General features: G+C 39.6%; 1 protein-coding gene across 2 annotated transcripts in view; it reads right to left on the bottom strand.

Moving 5' to 3' along the window:
- Nucleotides 1-22,256, bottom strand: part of Mbs (Myosin binding subunit) — a 532,528-nt gene extending 510,272 nt beyond the window's left edge. For both annotated transcript variants that reach the window (XM_067156305.2, XM_067156306.2), the window contains exon 1: nucleotides 21,974-22,256. In XM_067156305.2, coding sequence (XP_067012406.2) covers nucleotides 21,974-22,222 — 249 coding nt within the window. In that variant the 5' untranslated portion in view covers nucleotides 22,223-22,256. The remainder of the gene's footprint in view (nucleotides 1-21,973) is intronic.
- Nucleotides 22,257-22,564: the final 308 nt, after the last annotated feature.

The raw sequence follows: 22,564 nt of genomic DNA, 5'->3' as shown, positions 1-22,564 counted from the left end.
CTGTAAGTCAATTAATATCCGAAGTGTATGATCTGGACTTGAACTATCAAATAATCCTTTTCCTTAACGTGAAATCATTAAGTATACAGTTTCATCATTAACTTGTCTCCATCTGCTTTATGTTCCCCTCGATATGTAACCTACATTCCCCCAATTACCAACACAACTGCTGAGCTTATTTCAAAATATTCACTTCTAAATATCTCTCTCGCCTAATTAAACACCATCAAGCAATAGGTATCTCAAATTATTCACTTCTAACTTCGTCTCTCTCTCTCTCAATTATAATACCATCAAGCAACAGGTCCTGGCTGTTCATACTACAACAATCCTACCACTTTCATGACTCATTCCCATTATATGAATAAGATATCTGGACAGCAACAAGCTATCTCAAACAGCAGAATAGTCTGAAAACAAGAACACTAAGAATAATTTGGCCAGTAGACTCATCACTCTACACAATACCGATATGTGCTTAGCTAAACCCTGTTCTGCTTCCTTGCAATAAACTGTCAATTATTTACTCAAGGCAAAAATTACTGCATGCATCTGTGTGTGAGTGTGTGTGTAGGAGAATAAGTGAATGACACCCTGGTAGAGTGAAAGGAAGTATGTGAACTCAGGAATGAGTGAATGAATGGGTGATTACCCAACTGTTAATCAAAAGAAAGAATGAGCAGTGAGAAATGATGTATACATGTAAATTCTGAACAGTATTTATTTTGCAAGCAATGTAAATATTGTACATAATACATCAATTTAACACAGATCTAGGGAAAAATTTATATGTCCATGGGGGTAACCCTTTTTCTATAAAACTGTGTTACATGAAACAATTCAAATACCGGCTGTCATGCAATTTAAGGGGACACTGTAACCAGTTATGGTCAACATTTTCATTTTATGTTTTTAGAGTTCTTGATAGCATAAAACTTGAACAATTCTGTGCATTTATTTTCTATGCGCCATGCCCACAGCTTCACTCTGGCTAAAGCTAGCCTTAAAAGGAAACGCTCTTGCCTGCATATTCACTCACATGAAATTTAAAAGGAGAATTTCATTTACTGCTCACCTCTCTCACAATGAAACAACAACCACCCTATATCACTCCTATTATAAGAAAGATGTGTGTGAAAGTTTCATCAAAAACCATCCATTAATTTTCAAAATTAACAATTTTTTAAAAAATCCTTATAATGTTCTTTAAATGCAATTTATGATTTTGTTTAAACGTCCAGCATGACTTGAGCCACACCCACTGTGATACAGAAATCTCTCTCAAATGATAATCTAGATTTCTTGGATCAAAGCATAATTCCTTCCATGAAAAGTCTGTCAATGTAAGCCAAGTTTGTTTACATGTTCTTTTATGCACACTTTTGCATAAATTGCTTTTCCTGCTAATGTAGATCACCTATTTGCTAAATAATACCAAAAGTCAAAATGTGAAAATTGTACCGGTTTTTATCGTCTCACAATTTTTGTCTTCTGTAGATTCCCACCCTTAAAACAGAGGAAATCATTAAAGGTTTACCATCATTAAAAAATAAATTAGACTTCAAGGAAAATTACCGGAGGCCTATAGCTCTAAGGATGCAGGATATTACTGTTCCTTCAGTGCTCTTATAACTTATTCTTCACACGGTTGATAAAGAGTGAGGATATCCAACAGATAGCTACCCCTATTAGGGAATCAAACTGATCAGCCTCCTAATCAGTTCACACAGAATAACACACAATGAACTTTATAGTTTTTCGATGTTTTGCTGGTACTTTTCTAGCAAGCACGTTCACAACTGGTATCAAGGATGAGGGTTATCACTGAATTTCCTGTTCTCTACTTTATCAAAGTAGGGGCTGCCTGGCCGAGGAGGTAGAGGCGTGCTCAGTTCGCCCGTAAGGACGTGGGTTCGAATCCCCGCCAGGAAGTCGTAAAATTTAAGAAACGAGATTTCCACTATCGGAGGTGCATATGGCCCCGAGGTTCACTCAGCCTACACAAAAAATGAGTACCAGGTTAATTCCTGGGGGTAAAGGCGGCCGGGTGTCGAGCTTCATAGCCTGTATGGAGATGACTGCTTGCTACTTTATCAAAGTGATCACAAAGCATGAATTACTGGGAACCAACTACAGGGGAAAATATTCTATTCTAGACATGGTGCTGATATAACCGGATGAGCTCCATAGTGAAACTGAAGTAACAGATGGTATAACTGTTCATGAGCTGTTTTTGTCGTAGTTAAAAATAAATGTGATAGGAAAGAATGTTGTAAAAGTAGGACTATTATGCAATATAATATGGTAGATAAGAAAGGCACCGGGACATTTAAAAAAAGCAATTATGATCATTGGAAAATGGTAAATAAAAATGTAAACAGCCTATGTGATGGGTTTAAAGCAATTGTTGAGGAGTGTGAAAACAAATGTACAGATATGCCTGACAAGTATGTTGAACCAATGTCAGAACTCTGCTAAAGACCCCATGGTCGTCAACCCACGCTCCCAAGTTGAGAGCCCCTAGGACCCTTTTTAGTCACCTCTTACAACAGGCAGGGGATACCGTGTGTGTTATCCTACTGCCCCCACCCACAAGGGGTCCATTAAAGAAGAGAACAGGGATGTTTGCACAAGTATTCATTTCAATTATAAGTACAGTCGAACCTCGATACTTCGAATTTTCGGTATCTTGAAGTGACTTAAATTTCTCGGCCATTTGTTCTATTCTTCACACGTATCTATTTCTCTATTACTCGAAATTCGGTTACACGAATTTCTCGAAGCAAACAATTCCTCCCTTGAAGCAAAAAGTACTCTTAACTTGTGAGGAACAGTTAACAAGTAGAGAAAGGGTTACAGTGATGTTTGGAGTTAATATGACGGGAACCGAAAAAGTAAAACTTCTAGTGATCGGAAAATCGGCGAAGCCTCGCTGTTTCTCGGGTGTGAATTAATTACCGGTCACGTACGAAAGTAACCCCGGAAGTCGCGGATGACAAGCTCCATTTACAAATCTACTCCAGGACACACCAGGATCTGAATCTAAACTCAGTCAAAATCCTGCAAAATAAACCGTTATTCTAATCATACTCTTCCCTAAAGGCACGAACAGGGGCAAGCAATCAACTTGAATGCTTGTTTGAATTTGTTAAGCCTCCACTGAAGTGGGATACATTTTATTTAAAAGTGCAGCATATTGATGCAGGGAACTGCTGGGAGAAGAAAGCATCCTTAAAATATTATAAGCTGATGTGCCAAAACCCAGCACAGCTGTCAACCTTGCCCCCTCAACTATTTCTGGATTCGTGACAGATTATATACTGACCCCTTTCATAAACTTCAGGTTCAATCTCACAATACTGTACCCAAAAACCTACTGGTACTTCAACTGCCAATTAACAACTCGAGACAAGAGTTTGGCTGCTCACCAACACAACTGCCAGCCAAGTTGACAGCTGTCACTACTTGTCCACAGTGTATCAACAATGTTGTCAGCCCTCCACAAAACCAGCCAACATAAGATATTGTAAGAATCAAACTCAATGTTGAAAAAGCAGTCCTTCCATTGCTGCAAATGGTAATATTTCATTTGTGACCTACAGATCAATGAAGTCACAGAGATACCAACACAACAGTTGAAATTATGATCTTTAAAATGTGGTAATAATTTACACTAAGTCACACCTTCACTGACAAATTGACCAGTGTTTAATAGTCCATATAAATGCATATTCCAGGGGGCAAAATGGATATTTTACTCATACATGTCAAATTATTACTTGCCTGCTTTCTGGCATCGGTTAATTTCAAGTAATCAACAAAATCTCTGAAATCAATTAGGAATAAAATAAAATCCAGCATATGTCTGTGCAACAGAAATAATAATAATAATAATAATAATAATAATAATAATAATAATAATATGCAGATATGTTGTTTTCAGAAACTCACAGTATTGCTAAAATTGCAATTAATAAGCTTGCTGAGGCATTATTAAAAATTCCTGGATATAAAATAATCTACCAAATTAACAAAACTCCATGTCGTGAAAGAACTTAAAAAATGAACTAACTGGAACAGAAATGTGGTGTTTTTCAAGTGGACCTGTGACATGAGATGTACAATAGAAAGAATATTCTTCCCAGACAGATTAAGACAAGAAAATCTCTGGACAACTTTCTTTATACCTTTTCTAACAGCCACTAATAAATAATATTTTGCACAAAACAAATAGTTTATCTCATTTTGTCCATTTGTATTTGCATATTTCAGTGCATATTTTTTCACACTATTCATGCATATTGCAGTATTTGATTGTGCCTACCAATCTGGGTTCTAATTATCCAATCTACTAAATCATTTCAGATACCCTATGTTAATCACACAGAACATCACAGAATATTTTGCTTTCAACTATACAAAAAGTGATTTTGAGATCAGAAAGAAAAAAATCTATGTTTTTATTATTGTTTAGGATTTACAAATTCCTTTATCATGCTCCTCCTGAAATGATGGCAGCCTGAACTGAATAATGCAAAACTTGGGAAACACATTTGTTGTCCTTCATTGCTTCAAACGAATAAATTACATGTAAATGTTTCATTAATAGCCCAAAAATCTATTATCACATATACTATGTCAGTGAGAGTTTAACCCTCTTAGAGAAACGAAAGAGCTTACTACAGAGGAATGAAATGACATACTTGAAGGGAAGACTAAACACACAAGGAGAGACTGTATAGGGAGCGTGCACGGTACTAGTAACAGAGCGCTCTGGCAGAGTTCCGAGAATGAATGCTGTGAGAGTGCGTTCCGCTGAAGTGAAGACTTGCGTCACAGGTACGGCAAAAATATCGTTGCATCTTGTCATCAAGATATGAAGTAGTGCTATGGAAGTTGTAATACAATAAGTCGCAAGTCAACAGTGAATAAAGCGCAGAAACTTGTTGACAGTGGCCATGTGTTATAAGTTGAAGAAAGACTAACTGTTCCAGTTGTACACTTACCGGCTTCGTCATAAGACAGACGAGTGTTAGCAAAAGCCCGTACAAGGTTACAGTTGAGGTAATTACGTTAGCTCATTACTGATAAACATACAGTATTATATTTTACATGTTAATTTTATTTGATTCAGTGAAGTCTGTAATAATTCAAATTTCTATTACAGCTTGACAATCAACGAAACTGCGTTGAAACAAACTGTGCCTGCGTGGCTGGTGCCGGAGGGCACTGTAAACACGTATGTGCCCTGCAATTCTGATTCAGGATTTAGTAAGACAAATTTGCCGTAAGAATGGGGAAACCACATTTCAAAACAGCTGGTATGTAATATTACTGCTGTTTATTATATAATATATTTAAGTATGGAAGTTGAAGGAGAAAAGCATACAAGAAGGTTTTCAAAGGGAAATAATACCCTTGGTACCCAGGACAGAGGTGGGGAATGTTGAAGAGGAATGGAAAAGATTTAAGGAAGCACTGGTTGGATGTGCAGAAAAGGTGTGTGGTAGAACATCAGGAAATGTGAAAGACAAAGAAACACACTGGTGGAATGATAGGGTAAAGATTAAAGTGAAGGAAAAGAAAATGGCATGGAAAGCATGGAAAACATCTAAGACTGAAGAAAGTAGAAGAAAATATGTGGAGGCAAAGAATTTGGCCAAGAAAGTAGTGGAGGAAGAAAAGAGGAAAAGCTGGGCCTTATTCACACAGAAATTGAGAGATGATACGCAGGGCAGCAAGAAATTACTGTATGGTATCTTAAGAAACAAAAAGAGAGATCAAGTAAACACCAGATTTGTGAAGGATGAAGGTGGCATAATTTTAACAAAGCCAGAAGAAATAAGAAATAGATGGAGAGAATATTTTCAGAAGCTGCTGAACATAAGAACGGATGACAGTCATTCAAAGGACGACCAGGAAAGGCAATTAGTTGACGAAGAAATGGATAAAGAAATTACAATGAATGAAATTGAAATGGCAGTACGAAAGATGAAGAATGGAAAAACTACTGGAATAGATGAAATTTCAGTGGAGATGATAAAGGCAGCTGGAGCTGTAGGCCTGCAGTGGACATATCGGGTTCTCAGGAAGGTCTGGGAGAATAAGGAGGTCCCTGAGGATTGGCAAAAAGGAATAATCATCCCAATTTTCAAGAAAGGTGATAAGAAAGTTTTGAAGAACTACAGGGGAATTACTCTAATATCCCATGTTGCTAAGATAATGGAAAGGATACTGGAAAGTAGAATAAGGTTGAGGGTTGAGAAGCAGATACAGGAAAATCAGTTTGGTTTCAGAAGTGGAAGGTCAACAATAGAGCCCATTTTCATTATGAGACAACTAATGGAAAAGCATTGGGAGTACAGGAATGATATGGTGATGACATTCATTGATATTGAAAAGGCATATGACAGTGTCCCTAGGACGAAAGTTTGGGACAGTCTGGTGCAAAAAGGAATTGGACAGGGATTAATAAAAATGATCATGGCATTGTATAAGGAATGTTGTAGTTGCGTGCAAACACAAGTTGGCAGGACAAGTTGGTTCAAAATAACTAGTGGGCTGAGACAGGGAAGTGTTCTATCACCAATCCTGTTTACATTAGTCATGGATGACATCATGAGAACAGCAAAAGCAGCATATGGAGCAAGAGAAATGAACATGATGTTATTTGCAGATGATATTGTGATTTGGGGAGAAGACGACAGGAAGGTTCAAGAACAGTTGAATGTGGTGAATGGGAAGATTGAAGAATGTGGATTGAAAATAAGTGTAGAAAAGAGTAAAACTCTTGTTATGACTAGAGGGGAGAAAGAAGGGAAAGGTCAGATTAGACTTGCAGACAAGCACCTGGAAGTAGTGGAAACGTTTAAATACCTGGGGAGTGAATTAATGAAGAATGCTCGACTGGATGCTGACAATTAGTAAAAGGATTCAAGCTGGAAGTTGTTTCTATCATAGTGTAAGAAATATGTTATGGGACAAAGATGTGCCAATGGAAGCAAAGGATACTATGTACAAGATGTATTACGTACCCATAACAACTTACGGAGCAGAAACTTGGACAATGACAAAGAAGGATGAGAGTCGAATACAGGCGGCCGAAATGAAATTCTTGAGGAGTATGATACAGAAGAGTAGAAGAGACAAAATAAGGAATGAGAAAATCCGGGAAGAAATTGGAGTGGAAAAAATGAATGATAGAATAGAGAAGAGCCGACTAAGATGGTTTGGGCACATAAAGTGAATGAGCGACGAAAGAATGCCAAAAAAAGTGATGTAAATGCAAATCCAAGGAAGGAGAGGCCGTGGACGACCACGATTGAGATGGAAGGATACCATCCAACGCAGCATTATAGAAAGAAACCTGGACTGAGACACAGTGTTGGAGGAGGAGTGGTGGAAAGACCGAAGAAAGTGGAGAGGAACCATATTTGCCCCTACCCGGCTACAGCTGGATAAAGGGAAATGATGATGATGATGATGATTTAAGTGCTCACAACAGATTAATATAGTGCAGATTTTATATCTTCTAGGGTCCGTAAAATATGCGAAAGGAAAGGAGGCTGAAGATCAATTTCCCAAGAAGAGGGTGAGAACTGACAAGGGCGCTGCTATTACCATCCATGAACTAGGAAAAACAGATATAGATAATTCCCCTTGGACTGAAATGATTAGAGCGGAGCTGAAATCAGAGTCTGAATCGGTAGCTAAATGTTTCTGTGAAGAGTTGTGCAACAATAGTGTCAGTATTAGCATAAGAACAAATTTGCTAGGCCAGAAAATACAATTAGAAGTGTGTTTCTTGACTACTCCAAGAGCAGTAAAAAATATTCGTGCAGCAGTAGTCCGATGTATACCAAATATGACTTCCAAGGCAGCAAAGGTTATACCCAATTTCATTTTTATTAAAAAGAGTAAATAAACATTGTTATTACTTATATTTATAGACACTTTAGAAACAAAGATAGCAAAAAATTGAATGTTTTAAATGAAACACTTGTTAAATCCTTCAACTGTTCCACACTTTTTATGCTCTGGTATATGTGAAATCCTCTCCAAATGTCCAGGGGGGTGTGGGGACCAAAAATTTTATCCACCTTCTCCAAAATACTTGGAGGTACTGTGCTTGAGTTGCACTGTGTGCCTACATCATTCCCACTAAAACCACAAGTGAATTCAAAAGTCATTGCTTCAATCTGAAATGCTGCTTGCACTGACTTATGTAGGTTTTCACACTTATTTTTCACAATAAATGCACGAGTTTCCTGATTAGAAGACGTAAGTATATTATTTTGAGCATTTCATTCGTTTACTCGCTCTTTCAAACCAAGATACATCACATTCTCTATTCGGTTTCTTCTTATAGCTCTGATGAAACACAGATGGTATATATGATGATTTTCAATATTACTTGACTTTCCTCCAACAAAATGTTCACTACAAATGACGGAGCATTTGGTGGATTCCCATGGAGTTCCATCTGCACTGAAATGCAGGAAAACATTAACTAGTATTATTATTATTATTATTGAGGAAAGCAACAGGAAACTACCTCACTCCTCATTTCCCTAGTAAGCCTCTTCAGTGATGCCTAGGCCATCTATGACAACTGATGGCGGAGCTGTTGAGGATCCAACCAGCCTTCGGGCTGAGGACTAAACATACATTATTATTATTATTATTATAAATATATGGCGTAGTCAAGACACGGGCACGTGGAAGAACATAAATGTAAACATACGAACCTGCTGCAAAGCATACTTGAAATGAAATGTACTATTTCAAATCGCACTTGAACGTGTTCTTGACTTGGCATACCTGGTATCTTTGAAATGTGTGATTTACGTCACAAATGAAATAAGGTACTGTGCTTACTTTATTCTTCCTACAGCTGAAATCCACTTCCTTCATCTGTCCAATTCCCATGGACGACGAGGAAATGTGTGAAATGTAATTCCTTTTCCATGCATGTTTCTTTGTGTGTTGTGGCAGTTCACTGCACAACAGTTTCTATTTGATTTAGGCATTTTGATACATTACTACTACCACAATTTCACACCTACAGTTACACAGACTGGATTGACCGCTCAAGACAAGATCACCTAAACGTTACCGATTTCTTCCGGTAGAGGCACTAAGAGCGGCCGTGCACGCTCCCTATTCAAACAGGAATCAGCAACTCAGATGGTCGACAAGAGGATGTTTTGCTGCTAAGGACAAATACTGTACAGTAAGTAGGATGGGAGATGAGGCACAACCAGACGGAAGACTAGGCCCAAGGCTGGACTGGAAGGAATATGCAGGAGCTGGTGGTTAGACAAGGAAAAGCACAACCAGACAAGAGTCATCTTGCTCAGAACAGGAAAGCATATGCAAGCCGGTTGAAGGACTACAGGGAATTTTGAGAAATAATAAGACAAATATCAGATGAATATAAGTCAACTTTATATAATACCATCAGTGAAACAAGGCTAATAAGAATTCAGCATAACAAATAACTAAACAGCACGTATTCCTACCAATGAACAAAACAACTGCCTGTTGATTTTTCACTCTGATGGTATTTATGAAATTATACAAGAAAAGGGACTTCACATTTTGAAAAGCCAGTATTAGCACAGTTAATCAACTTTGGAATGTTCAAACAAAGCATTTGCGCAATTGGGAGCAATTACTGTAAGAGCTACAATTCAAACCAGAACAAAACTTGGGATAAAACAAGTGTCATACACGAGGGGACAAAACAACTAAAATTCCGTGTCCAGCTGTCAATCCTACCTAGAAACCTCCAAACTGAAGGTGAAAGAATTATTTCATATTCCAAATACTAGTATTATTAAACATACTTATTTTGTAGCATTTCTGTGTGGCCACTGGAAGCAGGCATGAATCCTGTTTGCTGCTCAATTTGCCCTCGCTCCCAGCCATCATGAGAGCAACAAGGGGTAGAAGAATTATCTCGCTTTGAAAGTCTGACATCACTTCTCACCTACCAGATGTTCAAAAGGTGGTGAAATGTTTTGGCATGATACAACTTTAAGAGGGAGAAAAACTGGCTGCAAATATGTTCAATCGGACATTGAAATTATCTTAGAGTGAACTACAGTATGTGCTGCCTGCTCTAGAGCCTCATTTTTATAGAGGTGAACATACTGTTACAAATAAAACCCCATCTGCTTTATTACTCTAATTTATTTTGGAATGACCTAATAAATGCACACACACAATTCTATTCATCTATGAATGACCACACTAATTGCTTGTCTATTTACAAGTCTCCGTTCTTTTCACACAGCAGGGAGTTCCGGCTTACTGGAATTACCTGAGAGGACTATAATCCTATTCACAGGCTCGCCTTATGTTCACTTCAAGTCCAGTCGCCCCACACGGCAACTGGACGCGGACCGCTAGGTTTGAACACAGACTACTGGCCACCCAGTACACGATGTCTGCTCCTTGGATTGACTCCTGAGACAGTTGAGTAGTTCACAGTCACACACGGTGAACAGGTAAACAGCAGGACAATACTACTCACAACCATGTCCATTAAAAATGTTCCAATCACACTCGCGATAGCTGCTCCAGTCGCTGATTCTACGGCGGTTCTCAGTCCACAGAAGTACACAGTTCTCTGTCCCATACCAGACGATGCCCTGATGATGGCAGCCAAACGGCTGTCTTCAGTCCAGCTCCTCATTTAGAACTCAGACACAGCAACAACTTGTTCAGACATTCGTGGGACACTGGCAACAGCCAACACCCTTTCACTGCAGCCCAGCCACTGAACCCCAACACGCCAAGTGCAACTCCAGCACTGACTACACCACGGGGTCCCGTACCGACTCGAACACCAACCGACTGGCCGCAGCTAGCCTCCTTTTCATACCTCCAGTGGTGTGTACCAGAACATTCAACTGGGGATCTCCCAGCCCGCCTTTCCGTGTATTGTTCTCTTAGGCTGGATTCCCTGCAAGTTTTTTTAAGATGTAAGGAGAATGTTCCCTCTTTAGCCACATATTCCAGTACACATCGCCCGACATATAAAAAGGAGGCTAGCCGCAGACAGCCTGTCAGTGTGATGGGGTTCGGTGTCTCACCAAGGTCAGAATGAGGAGCTGTCACTACGATAGAATGTCGAGTAAGGAGCCGGTCCGCGTGCAGTTGCTGTGTGGGGCGTCTGGATTTGGAGAAATGAACATAAGGCGAGCCTGTGAATAGGACTATAGCCCTCTCAGGTAATTCCAACAAGCCGGATAGCCCTGCTGTGTGAAAAGAACGGAGACTTGTAAACAGACAAATTAGTAAGTGTGGTCATTCATGGCTGAACAGAATTGCATGCGTGTGTGCTTTCACTGGGGCATCTTGAAATAAATTACGATAAAAAACTGTTTTATTCATAACAAAAGTTGTGTCAGAAGTTAGAATAGACCCCATGAGTGATGAATCATTGAAATCAACGTGAATTACCGGACCAGGCACTGCAGGTTTCGTCTGCCGTCAGGAGCACTCAAGAACATTGTTTATAGTGAGTACATACACATATAAATCATTAGGTTTCTTCTTGTGATTACTGCATGCCAGTTGAGACCAGAATCCACAAGAAAATAGAGGCTCAGTTAAGCGCGCTCTTCGATAGGGTGATGATAGAAGAAGGCTATAAAAAGACGAAAGAAGACCAGAATATGATTCAGAAGAGGAGGATAGAAAGCCACGAGAGGTTCATAAAGGAGATGAGAGACAGCCGGAAGAATGTGGAAGACTGCTGAAAGAAGACTGAAGACAACTAGAATAAGTCGGAAGACCACCAGGAGAAGATGGAAGACAGTCAGAAGACGGCCAGTACAAGTTAAAAGAAAGCCAGAAGATGGAGGACGGCCAGAAGTCCGACAACTACCACCAGAAAATGGAAGACTGCCAGAAGAAGATGGGTGACGAACAGAGGAAGGCCGACAAGGGTCTCCGTGAGATAAAGCATGTTCCGCACGTCAACGCTCTCTCTGGAAGACCGCAAGTTCTGTTCCAGGAGGGAGGCCAAGCAAGAAGTTCCTTGCTGAATGACCACTATGGAGTTCGAAGGAAACTGAGACCATGACGCCTAGAGAGAAACTCAGAGGGACAGAATTTGTCACCTTCCTCTGGTCCCCTGGCTTACTAGTCTGCAATGCACAAGGCCACGGGATCTGCACCAGCGAGCACACCATGTGAAAGAGAGCTGCGCCTTCCAGTGGCTTTAGCATTTGGCCGACTTGAGGAGCATCCTGTCTGGATCTAGTAAGGTGACCAGAGGATCTACATGCTGCTGTCTGGAAGAATTTGACCACAGAGAGCGACTAATTGAAGGCATGGTAAGATCAAAGAGTGGACACCATTGGAAATCACGAGAACGACCTAGGGTGGTTGTATAATCCCATAAGGAAGATAGGCTTTACTTTCAGCTCCAAAGGACGTTGAAAGGCCCCTACCACATTCTGAGGGAAATAACTGACGTCAGCCATCGAGTACAACGGAGGGCAAAGTGCACGATGAAGGTGGTAAAACTGGAACGATTCGCATCATACCAAGGAACAGCTGAGAAGATAACTGATCAGGATGATCAGCTCTCAAAGGGGGCAATGTTTACGTGCCATCCCTGTGGTAATCCCTTGCGGTGCTCCTAGAGAGTCAGACGACCATGGATTTCCCAGCCGGCCTGGAGGGCGGGGTCAGCCTTTCTGTGTATTGTTCTCTTCGGCTGGTTTCCCTGTGAGTTTTAGAAAGATGCAATGAGAATGTCCTGTTCCTAGCCACATTATGAATATTTTGGTACACAACTGGAGATATAAAAAGGAGGCTAGCCGCGGACAGTCGGTTGGTGTTCGAGTCAGTATGGAACCCCGTGGTGTAGTCTGAGTTGGACTCGGCGTGTTGGGGTTCAGTGGCTGGGCTGCAGTGAAAGGGTGTTGGCTGTTGCCAGTGTCCCACGAATGTCTGAACAAGTTGTTGCTGCGTCCGAGTTCTAAATGAGTAGCTGGACTGAAGACAGCCGTTTGGCTGCCATCACCAGGGCATCGTCTGGTGTGGGACAGAGAACTGCGTACTTCTGTGGACTGAGAACCGCTGTAGAATCAGCGACTGGATCAGCTATCGCGAGTGTGATTGGAACATTTTTAATGGACATGGTTGTGAGGAGTATTGTCCTGCTGTTTACCTGTTCACCGTGTGTGACTATGTGAATTACTCAACTGTCTCAGGAGTCAAACCAAGGAGCAGACATCGTGTACTGGGTGGCCAGTAGCCTCTGTTCAAACCTAGCAGTCCGTGTGCAGTTGCCGTGTGGGGTGACTGGACTTGGAGAAGTGAACATAAGGCGAACCTGTGAATAGGATTATAGCCCTCTCAGATAATTCCAATAAGCCGGAACTCCCTGCTGTGTGAAAAGAACGGAGACTTGTAAATAGACAGCAATTAGTAAGGTCGTTCATAGATAAATAAAATTGTGTGTGTGCATTTATTAGGTCATTCCAAAATAAATTAGAGCAATAAAACAGACAGCGTTTGTTGTAACAGTATGTTCACCTCTATAAAAATGAGGCTCTACAGCAGGCAGCACATACTGTAGTTAACTCTAAGATAATTTCCATGTCCAGTTGAACATATCTGCAGCCAGTTTTTCTCCCTCTTAAAGTTGTATCATGCCAAAACATTTCACCACCTTTTGAACATCTGGTAGGTGAGAAGTGATGTCAGACTTCCAAAGCGAGATAATTCTTCTACCCCTTGTTGCTCTCGTGATGGCTAGGAGCGAGGAAGAATGGAGCACAGACAGGATTCATGCCTCCAGTGGCCATACACAAATGCTACAAAATATGTATGTTTAATAATACTAGTATTTGGAATATGAAACAATGCAGAATGAACATTACACAGGGCAAGAAAATTATTTGAAAACAAATGAAAAATACCGCATTATAGAGCCTACAATATTGTCTTAATAAATGTACTTTCATTAATTCTACATTTACAACCCATGTTGAGAGACTTGTCACTTTTATTTCATTTGTTTATATATTCTTATCCTTTTTAAAAGAACATACATTTCAATATATTTTTGTAATGAAGACTTTGTTGGTTAAGTAATTTAATATTGTATTGCAAATCTTGATTTTGCTGTTTTATGTTGTTGTACAATTAAATCATTTTCCAAGGCTGAACCTTGTTGACACATATGGATCGCTATGAAGACTATGCATGACACTACAAACTTCCCTTCTGTTGCTCACTCCCACCCTCCAAAGCAATAAGCAGGCTGGCTCCGAAGGAGTTTCACTCTGAGTTGATGATACTTGTTTTACCCTACATATCAATCGAAAACTTTTAAATTATACACCCACATAGTGTACGGATGTTTTACCAGTTTGCTCATTTAAATCACTGAATGCTGTACTTGTCTGCAAGCAGCCTATGTCCGACCCACCATTGCATAATTTTTTCATATGTGCTGCTCATTATCGGTGGCCTAGTTGATCTCCGGCAGGTTGTGCCATCTACTGGAAATTATACTGTACTACTTGAGCTTCACCTTCATCTCCTGAAAGTTTAATGTTTTCTGCAGACATCTATCATTAAGTTATCTATCATGAAGATAATCAGTGATATAAACAACGGCCAATTTCTTCCAGCTACATTGCAACTTCTGATCAATAATCAGTTAACAAATTTATTAAAAAGTTAATTTTTATACTAGCAAGTGAGGCGCAACACATTTTAGTTTATAGATTTTAGCCATCTGGTTGTTGTAGTCTTTCTAATCTCCTCAGTTACCTTCAAATCTTCTGTAATTACACCTGCCAAGTAGGCTATTCAGAACTTTTCACAACACCTATTGGTTTTCCGTTCACTGCTAATTTTCCTCCTTCCTAATCAGGTAATATGTTTCTTATATTCTTCTGAGTAAGTTGTCTGTGCCGCCCCCCCCCCCCCCCCTCCCCCCTTTAAGTATATTCTCTCTCTGAACCACTGGCTGGACAGATCTGACTCATAGTGACATTCCACCAATCTAAACTGTAGCCTAATGGGTATATAACGAAAAGCCACCCCGACAACTCAAGGAGATGCGGTGGGCAAGTGTGCAGCTTCATTTTAATAAGAACTAGGGCCAACCCATTTGTTACAGTTGGCAATTACACCTATCTGTATTAAAGTATAAGAGCAGTACCATTCTATTATAAACTTCAGCCAATGGCAAAGATTGTTGAAGCAGCTGGAATGAAAAAGTCACATGTTTTATAAGTTTTGCTATATAAGTACTGTATTTAAAATACAACTTCAATAATAGTCCTTGAGTAGAACTACGAGAACCACTGAGAATGATGCTCTCCTTTCTCCAGCTTACTTCCTTAGCATGATTAAGAAATAAGGGTGAAGCACAGAGCCCCTTGAAGGGAGGTGAAGATAATTTTTCACTATTGGTTTATTTACGGCAGTTAGACTTTTAATTGTGTCTATATTAATTTACCACCACCGGCTTATACGCATATACACTGAGCTGGGCCCCTAGAACTAGCAATGAACCTCTGCAATTGGCTATGCATCACACTGACATTACGGAGACAATAGGATAGGGAAGAGCTAGGAGTAGGAAGGAAGCAGCTGTGGCCTTAATTAATTGCCTTGTGTGAAAATGGGAATCCGCAGAAATCCGTCTTCAGGGCTGCTGACAGTGGGATTCAAACCCACCATCTCCCGAATTAAAGCTCTCAACCGCGCACCTCTATCCGCATGGCCAACTCGCTCAGTGGCAAGGAACACATTACTCTCCTACAAGTAAGGTAACATTTACCTTCTGAAATAATTAAACTTATGCTAAGGTGTATATAGCTGAGTATTACCAATTTCATTTTTAGAGTCTTGATCTTGTTCAGTTGGCAGCTTTGGCATCCTGCCAGTATCCAATAGTGTCTTCTTTCGCTCTAGTCCTCTAGCTTTCTAGGCTCTAAATCCAGTTCCAATCCCTGATATCTTATAAGATCTTCACTAATTGGACCAAATCACTGCATGGTCAGATTAATCAAAGATATCCTACATAATAATCAAATTGAAATATATGACAACATATGTAAATTCAGACCTATAGTGCACATAATCAGAGTCCTTCAAGTCCCCTACTTTTGAACACAGAGACAGCCGACATAATACATGCTATAGTCCCAGACAAAGTAAAAATAGTGATCTACACAGCAGACGTAACTGTAGCATTAAACTCACGGGAAGATCTGCAAGAATACCTAGAAAATATAGCAACTTTGGCTAACAAGAACGACCTTAAAATAAATCCTACAATGACAGTGACGATCTTTAGTATTAAGGAGGAAGACTGGTGAATGATGATACCACCAGACTGAGCCAGGTTCGAACTTGCCAAGTTGGGGTCAGAAGACCAGCGCCTCAACCATCTGAGCCACTCAGCCCAGCTCCACTACAAGATCTGCACGTCCAAAACATATCACTTACCCTGTACAGAGTGTATCTGCGAATTATTCAAGCCACATTGCAACAAATATCACGCCCCTCGTCTGCTCAAAAAGGACAGTGTATCTTCTAGAATTCTGCAGTGAATGACAAAACTGTACTGACGACTTAAATGTTATAGAAACATTTTAATCCCCACTATGTACACAATTCTGATTATTAAAATTAAATTCATCCCTGTCAGTGATTTTATTTTCTGGAGTACGCCCTACCCATCTCTCTCGATCTTTCCCACAAGCTTGGACCATTTCAACTTTGTTGCCTTTGGTCTTACAAAATTCCAGATCTTTTTTTCGTCAGTATGGAAGACGTGCCTACATAAAAAAACTGGTTATGTTTAAGAACTTTTTAACACTGGTACTGGCTCTATAATTCCTGATCAGATTTCAACTATTATTATAATTTTTAACATTAAATAAAAAAAAAATACTATCATACAAATGGGGATCTTGATTCACACATTCAACCTGAATGTTCAAATGCTGGGCTAGCCATTTGAAGTCCTGGGAAATGTTGGGGAAGTATCATTCTCAATGCTATGTATATAAGCTTCCAATTTATAACCTAATTCATACAAAAGTATACACCAGATAAGTCTTTACAGTAGTGCTGGTCCTCAGACATAGCTCATATACCCAAGCACAGTAGTCCCAGAAATAAACCTTAGTACAGTAAGCAGCAGCCAGCCGTGCACTTTCCCATCCAACTCCTCGTGCATAGGTACTACAGCAGAGTAAAATATTTGTCAAGCTAAGAGGGACTAGCCTGTGTCCGGGGACCTACTGACATGTGGGTCAATATTATCCGACAGACATGTATTCGACACGGTCCCTGCACTGCTCATCACCCCTCTCCCACGACCAAGTGCACAGCTAACTGACGACATCTGTACAGGGGTTTGTTTGGTTTAGTGCCGCTTGTGATTGGCTAGTGAGATAAAACTATCCAATGGTGGATGCCAATTCAATATCATGATGTATGCTGTGTAACAGTTGTCAAATGTTTGATGACCGAGCTCGATAGCTGCAGTCGCTTAAGAGCGGCCAGTATCCAGTAATCAGGAGATAGTGGGTTCGAGCCCCACTGTCGGCAGCCCTGAATATGGTTTTCCATGGTTTCCCATTTTCACACCAGGCAAATGCCGGGGCTGTACCTTAATTAAGGTCACGGCCGCTTCCTTCCAATTCCTAGGCCTTTGCTATCCCATCGTAGCCGTAAGACATATCTGTGTCGGTGTGACGTAAAGCAAATAGCAAAACAAAACTGTTTGATGCTAAATTCACAATAAATATAAATTAATGATCCCCTTGTGAGGCATACTGGGTTAGACCAGTGGCGTGCACTGAACCTCTGTTACCCCAACATTTATATTTTCTTATTATTCCTAGAATATTTCTTTATCAAGTTAAAAAAACTGCAAACAGCCAAGTCTAGGCAAGTACAGCTGTCTCGATAACCAATTTGCTCTACCGCAGCCCAGGTCTCTCCAGTGAGCTGGGATTCTTTGCTAGCGCAAAAGAGCTATCCCAGTGAAATTCAAGTTGCTTGGTTGACGCATGTGCTTTAAGCCTCTCCCTCTTGGGGAGGCGGGGCGATAGTTATGGGCCTCATTCGAGATTCACAGCATCTTACGGCAGGAAAGCAGCTACCTTGGTTACATGTTAGTTGTAAACTTAACACTCAAACTGTTCAGTGCCACATGCCAGAGGCTATAGGAAGAAAACAGTTCAGCCACTTGCACATAGTCTTGCTGGTAAATATACCCATTTTATGAACTTAATTGCAATGAAAGTACTTATTTTATTTTTGGATTTCAGCATGCATAACTTTTTGGGAGCGTTGGCATGTGTATTTTTTTATACACGTGGAAAAAGATTTAGTTTCCCCAGCATGTACAAAGCGCCTCCCACGAACTACAAGAATTTTGTACTTGGATGCTCTGTATAAGTGGGATTGCCCGTAATAGTGGTATGTTGTGAAATTTTGTAGTGTTCCTCTTGGATTACAGGTAAAGTTTTCGTGAGTTCTGTCGCATTCTTCACAAATATAATAGTGATATGTTGTGATGAATATTTCCCCCCCTTTTGTCGTTGCTGTGCCTACGCTCAGTAAGCCAGTGAATCTGTAAAACTTTCGTGATGGTAAAATACCATCTAAATTTTGATCATTCAGTTTAGGTTAGGCTTTTTAAGTTGAACAACAAAAGTTAGTGCCAGCATTTCTCTGTGAAAAACATGACTGTACTATTACGAAGCATCAGCAGGTGAAACTGCAAGAACACTGTTTAAAATCTGCTGTAGCTTCAGTGTTCCGCCCAGAAATTTTTGTCAGCCAGGTGTCAGGAACGAGTAGCCGGGCAGGAAATAGGGCATTAATAATATCGGACAGGTAAACATTAATTGCAAAACTGAACTATTTTAGTGTTATCACAAACAAGACATAACAGAGTATTTTGAACTTCTAGTGTTCTACTCTTCGTTCATAATCATGCAACACGGGAGCTAATCATTTTGTTGCTGTGGAGTGCCATACGGGTTTGTTACATCATGCGGAATCGCATGCAATTCCTTGGTAATCCAGGCACCGTTTACGCACGACACTAAGCTTAACATTTAAACTCTGATGTAATTAATGCAATTCTTCTGACAATAATGAAGATTTTCAATTTAAATAAAGTTTTACAGTATTTAAATTTAAATTGGGAACCCCCAACGACTCAAATATATATTAATATTATGGAACTAGCACATATCTACGTTATGTTAACCGGGCGGTCCGCTCATTAAAAAAAGTTCTAGGGAGAACACAGCTTTAAGTCATGAAGGTGCAGTCACTGTCGTGTAGGAAATATATCTGTGTATATGGCTGAAAATATTCTCATTCAACTGAGTTATAATTTCATAAATTTTTTAATACCTAAATTGTCTTATTTATTTATTGTCTGATCTGTTTGTTATATTTCCACTTAGTTATTGAGTTCATAAAATAGTAATTTTGGCTTTAGAGTGATGTATTCACTGCACGCCACTGGGTTAGACTATTTAGGCATGTGTATTCATTTACCTCCACCGGTTTCTTCAGAGTGTACCGTATATGTCAAAACTGTAAGGCATAAGTGGTTAGAATATGATTAGGTGTATGTGTATGAATATATCACAATTAGCATTTTTTTAAATTAGGCTTTGTTCACATGTGTGTATACATTGAAATATCCACTGTTAGTCGAGATGGGTTGCCAGTGTTATCCACAGTCCAAGAGTTACCGCTAGTGATGGTGTAGTCTGCATTGTACTATTCTTGTTAAATGCTCTGTATGAAGATTTCTTTCACCGAGCATGCTATCCATGTAGCACAGACCAAAAACTTACTTGCTTTGTAAAAAACAGAAGAACTATCCACACTGAGGGTTAGGAAAAATATATGTACCTACAGTAATATTATTAATGTTATCGCTTTACCGTCTCACTAACTACTATTTTGATTTCCAGAGACTGTGAGGTGCTGGAATTTTGTTCCACAGGAGTTCTCTTACGTGCCAGTAAATCGACAGACATGGGGCTGAGTTATCTGAGCAACTTCAAATACCAACTGGACTGAGCCAGGATCGAACCTGCCAACTTGGGTCAGAGAGTCAATATACGAGCCACTCAGCCCGGCAGTAATAATATTAAATTGCTTGATGATTAATCAAGATAGAAATAACTTATTCTACAACCCATTCATGTAACAGAACAAGCTGCAAAATATACCGGTGTATCCACCTGTAGAGTTAAATCCATCACATGCCAATTACAAGAAAGAGGGCTTCAGCCTCCCGGTCCGCTCTTCATACTAAAAAAAAAAAGAAAATTAGAATAAATACCTATTACTATTGAGGATTTTGATTTGTCTGTTATTTGCTAAACTGGACAGGAACTGTACACAGTAAAAAGGGCAGTGCCTACTTGAGAAAAAGTAATACCTGTGATAAAGAGGAAAAAGACTTCTCAAGAGTACCAGTGCAAATGAAAAAGGTAAATTTCATTAATTTGCATATTACTAACAAACAATTCTTATTAGTATGAAAATTCTATAGTTGACCGATTCCTGAATCACACGTGGCATATCATATCAATGTTTTCAGATTCCTGGTATTTATTAACGGGCTGGATGTGCAGAGGTTGCTTTGTATTTCTTTTAAGAATGTTCTTTCGCTGGGATAACACTTCTAAGAGTTAATTCAACAGCCATTCCTGCCTCCATATGAAATGACAGGAACAAAGTGCAGACAAAAAGTTAAAATATTGAGTTTTAAAAGAGAAAGGACACTTACAACCAACATCTTCTGATATGCTAAATGAGAAAGATTGTGGTCCATGAAATATGGCCTGGCTGAAGCACCCTTGACCTGAAATTTTTGAGCATCAACTGAATGATCCAGAGGTAGAAGCTATCACTGCATGAAAAGCAACGCAATCCATGTCAAGATCGCATGGTTGCCATAATGTGCCCTCCCAAATTACAAAGGCCTATCCCCCTTAAAAATATACATCTATGTTATAGCCTGCACATCTGTTAATGAACATCTAAATTTTCTTGTCATTCATCACTGCAGTAAAATATCAACAACAGGCTACATTTTTGTTATATACAAACTGCAAGACAGTTGCTAACATTCATAACTTCTTTCGAAATTGTTTCAATATCACTGCAAAGAACTTGCGTAGACTGTCAAAATGCAACAGAAAGTTTCCTACATGTGAAGACATTATGGTCGTGTATCAGTAAGTTCAGACGTTTGAATAAGAAAACTTAATTCATTTTCTACCTCACCAGCATGAAGTAGAGAAGCAAAAGCAGGTGTCACAGAATATATGCAATATATTTTACTAAAAACGTAACCAAAAAACTTCATAAAGGAAGATGCGGCTTATTCCTTTTAATGAAGATGAGTAACAGCAACTTTTGGACCTCTAACACGACTTTACCTCCACAAAATTCTTACCACAGCACTAGGTTATATACCAGGATATTTTCACACTTAAAACACAGAAATATATTGACCATCTATTACAAGGCCATCTTACGGTATCTTAATACCTTTACAAATAATACATAACTAGCAATTTTTATCAATACACCCCAATTTAACAAAATATTCACTAATGATCGAAGTTACAAGCTCTCCCCAAATCCTAACGTCACTTGCCCGTTTCATACAAGGGAATCATTTAAAGCAGTAACCAAACACTTGGCTAATCATGAAAGTAATATAAATGGAGGGTGTCAATCATCAATCACACTTGAATAACAGATCAGGGATGTATTTTCTAAGACAGCTGGCGATATAGTCGGCCATCTTGGTAAGAAACAAATTTGCCCCACTTCACATTCCGTCACCTATTATTTTGACAACGCAAAGAGACGACCATCCAGTGAAGATAAAAATCCCAACATCCTATTCTATATAAATCAAAGTATTTACCTGATGCAGGGCGGTCAATCCATCAACATTTGCAGTGTTTATATCAGCTCCCTGTTGAAGCAAACGCAACACTTCTTCCTTTTCGCCTGCTGCACATGCTGCTAAAAACACAACTCCAGAAGAAAATTGAATCTTCTTGCTCTTCCTTTTAGGCACTATAGTTTCACGATTAGTTTCCGATTCTTCCCATCGTTTTAATTGTTCAGCTCTTTTAAAAAGAGCCGAACTTGATCGGTTCTCGATAGACATGATTACATATAAACACTCCCCATACGTCTTCTAGCTAACATGGGATGGAGGGAGCGGTTACAATCCTATACTCGCATTCAATTATATAACGCCCAATTCATGAGTTCTCCGTCCAGTTACTGAGCCTTCAGGTAGTCAGCGGCGAATGCACTTATGCCATCTAGTGTCCGTTTTACTAACTAATGTGACAAGTGCCTCACAGTTATTCCAAGGAATAACATATTAAAGTCATGGTATTTCCACAGAATTTAGGCCAAGGTATTCTGCATTGCAATGGGAAGATAACCAATGCCGATAACTTGAACTTCTCTTACATGGACACTTGATTTGAACCTAGATAAA

This window comes from Anabrus simplex, chromosome 12 (assembly GCF_040414725.1).
Source record: "Anabrus simplex isolate iqAnaSimp1 chromosome 12, ASM4041472v1, whole genome shotgun sequence".
NCBI lineage: Eukaryota > Metazoa > Arthropoda > Insecta > Orthoptera > Tettigoniidae > Anabrus > Anabrus simplex.
The sequence above is the reverse complement of the archived record's forward strand: the minus strand, read 5'-3'. Positions and strand labels throughout refer to the sequence as shown.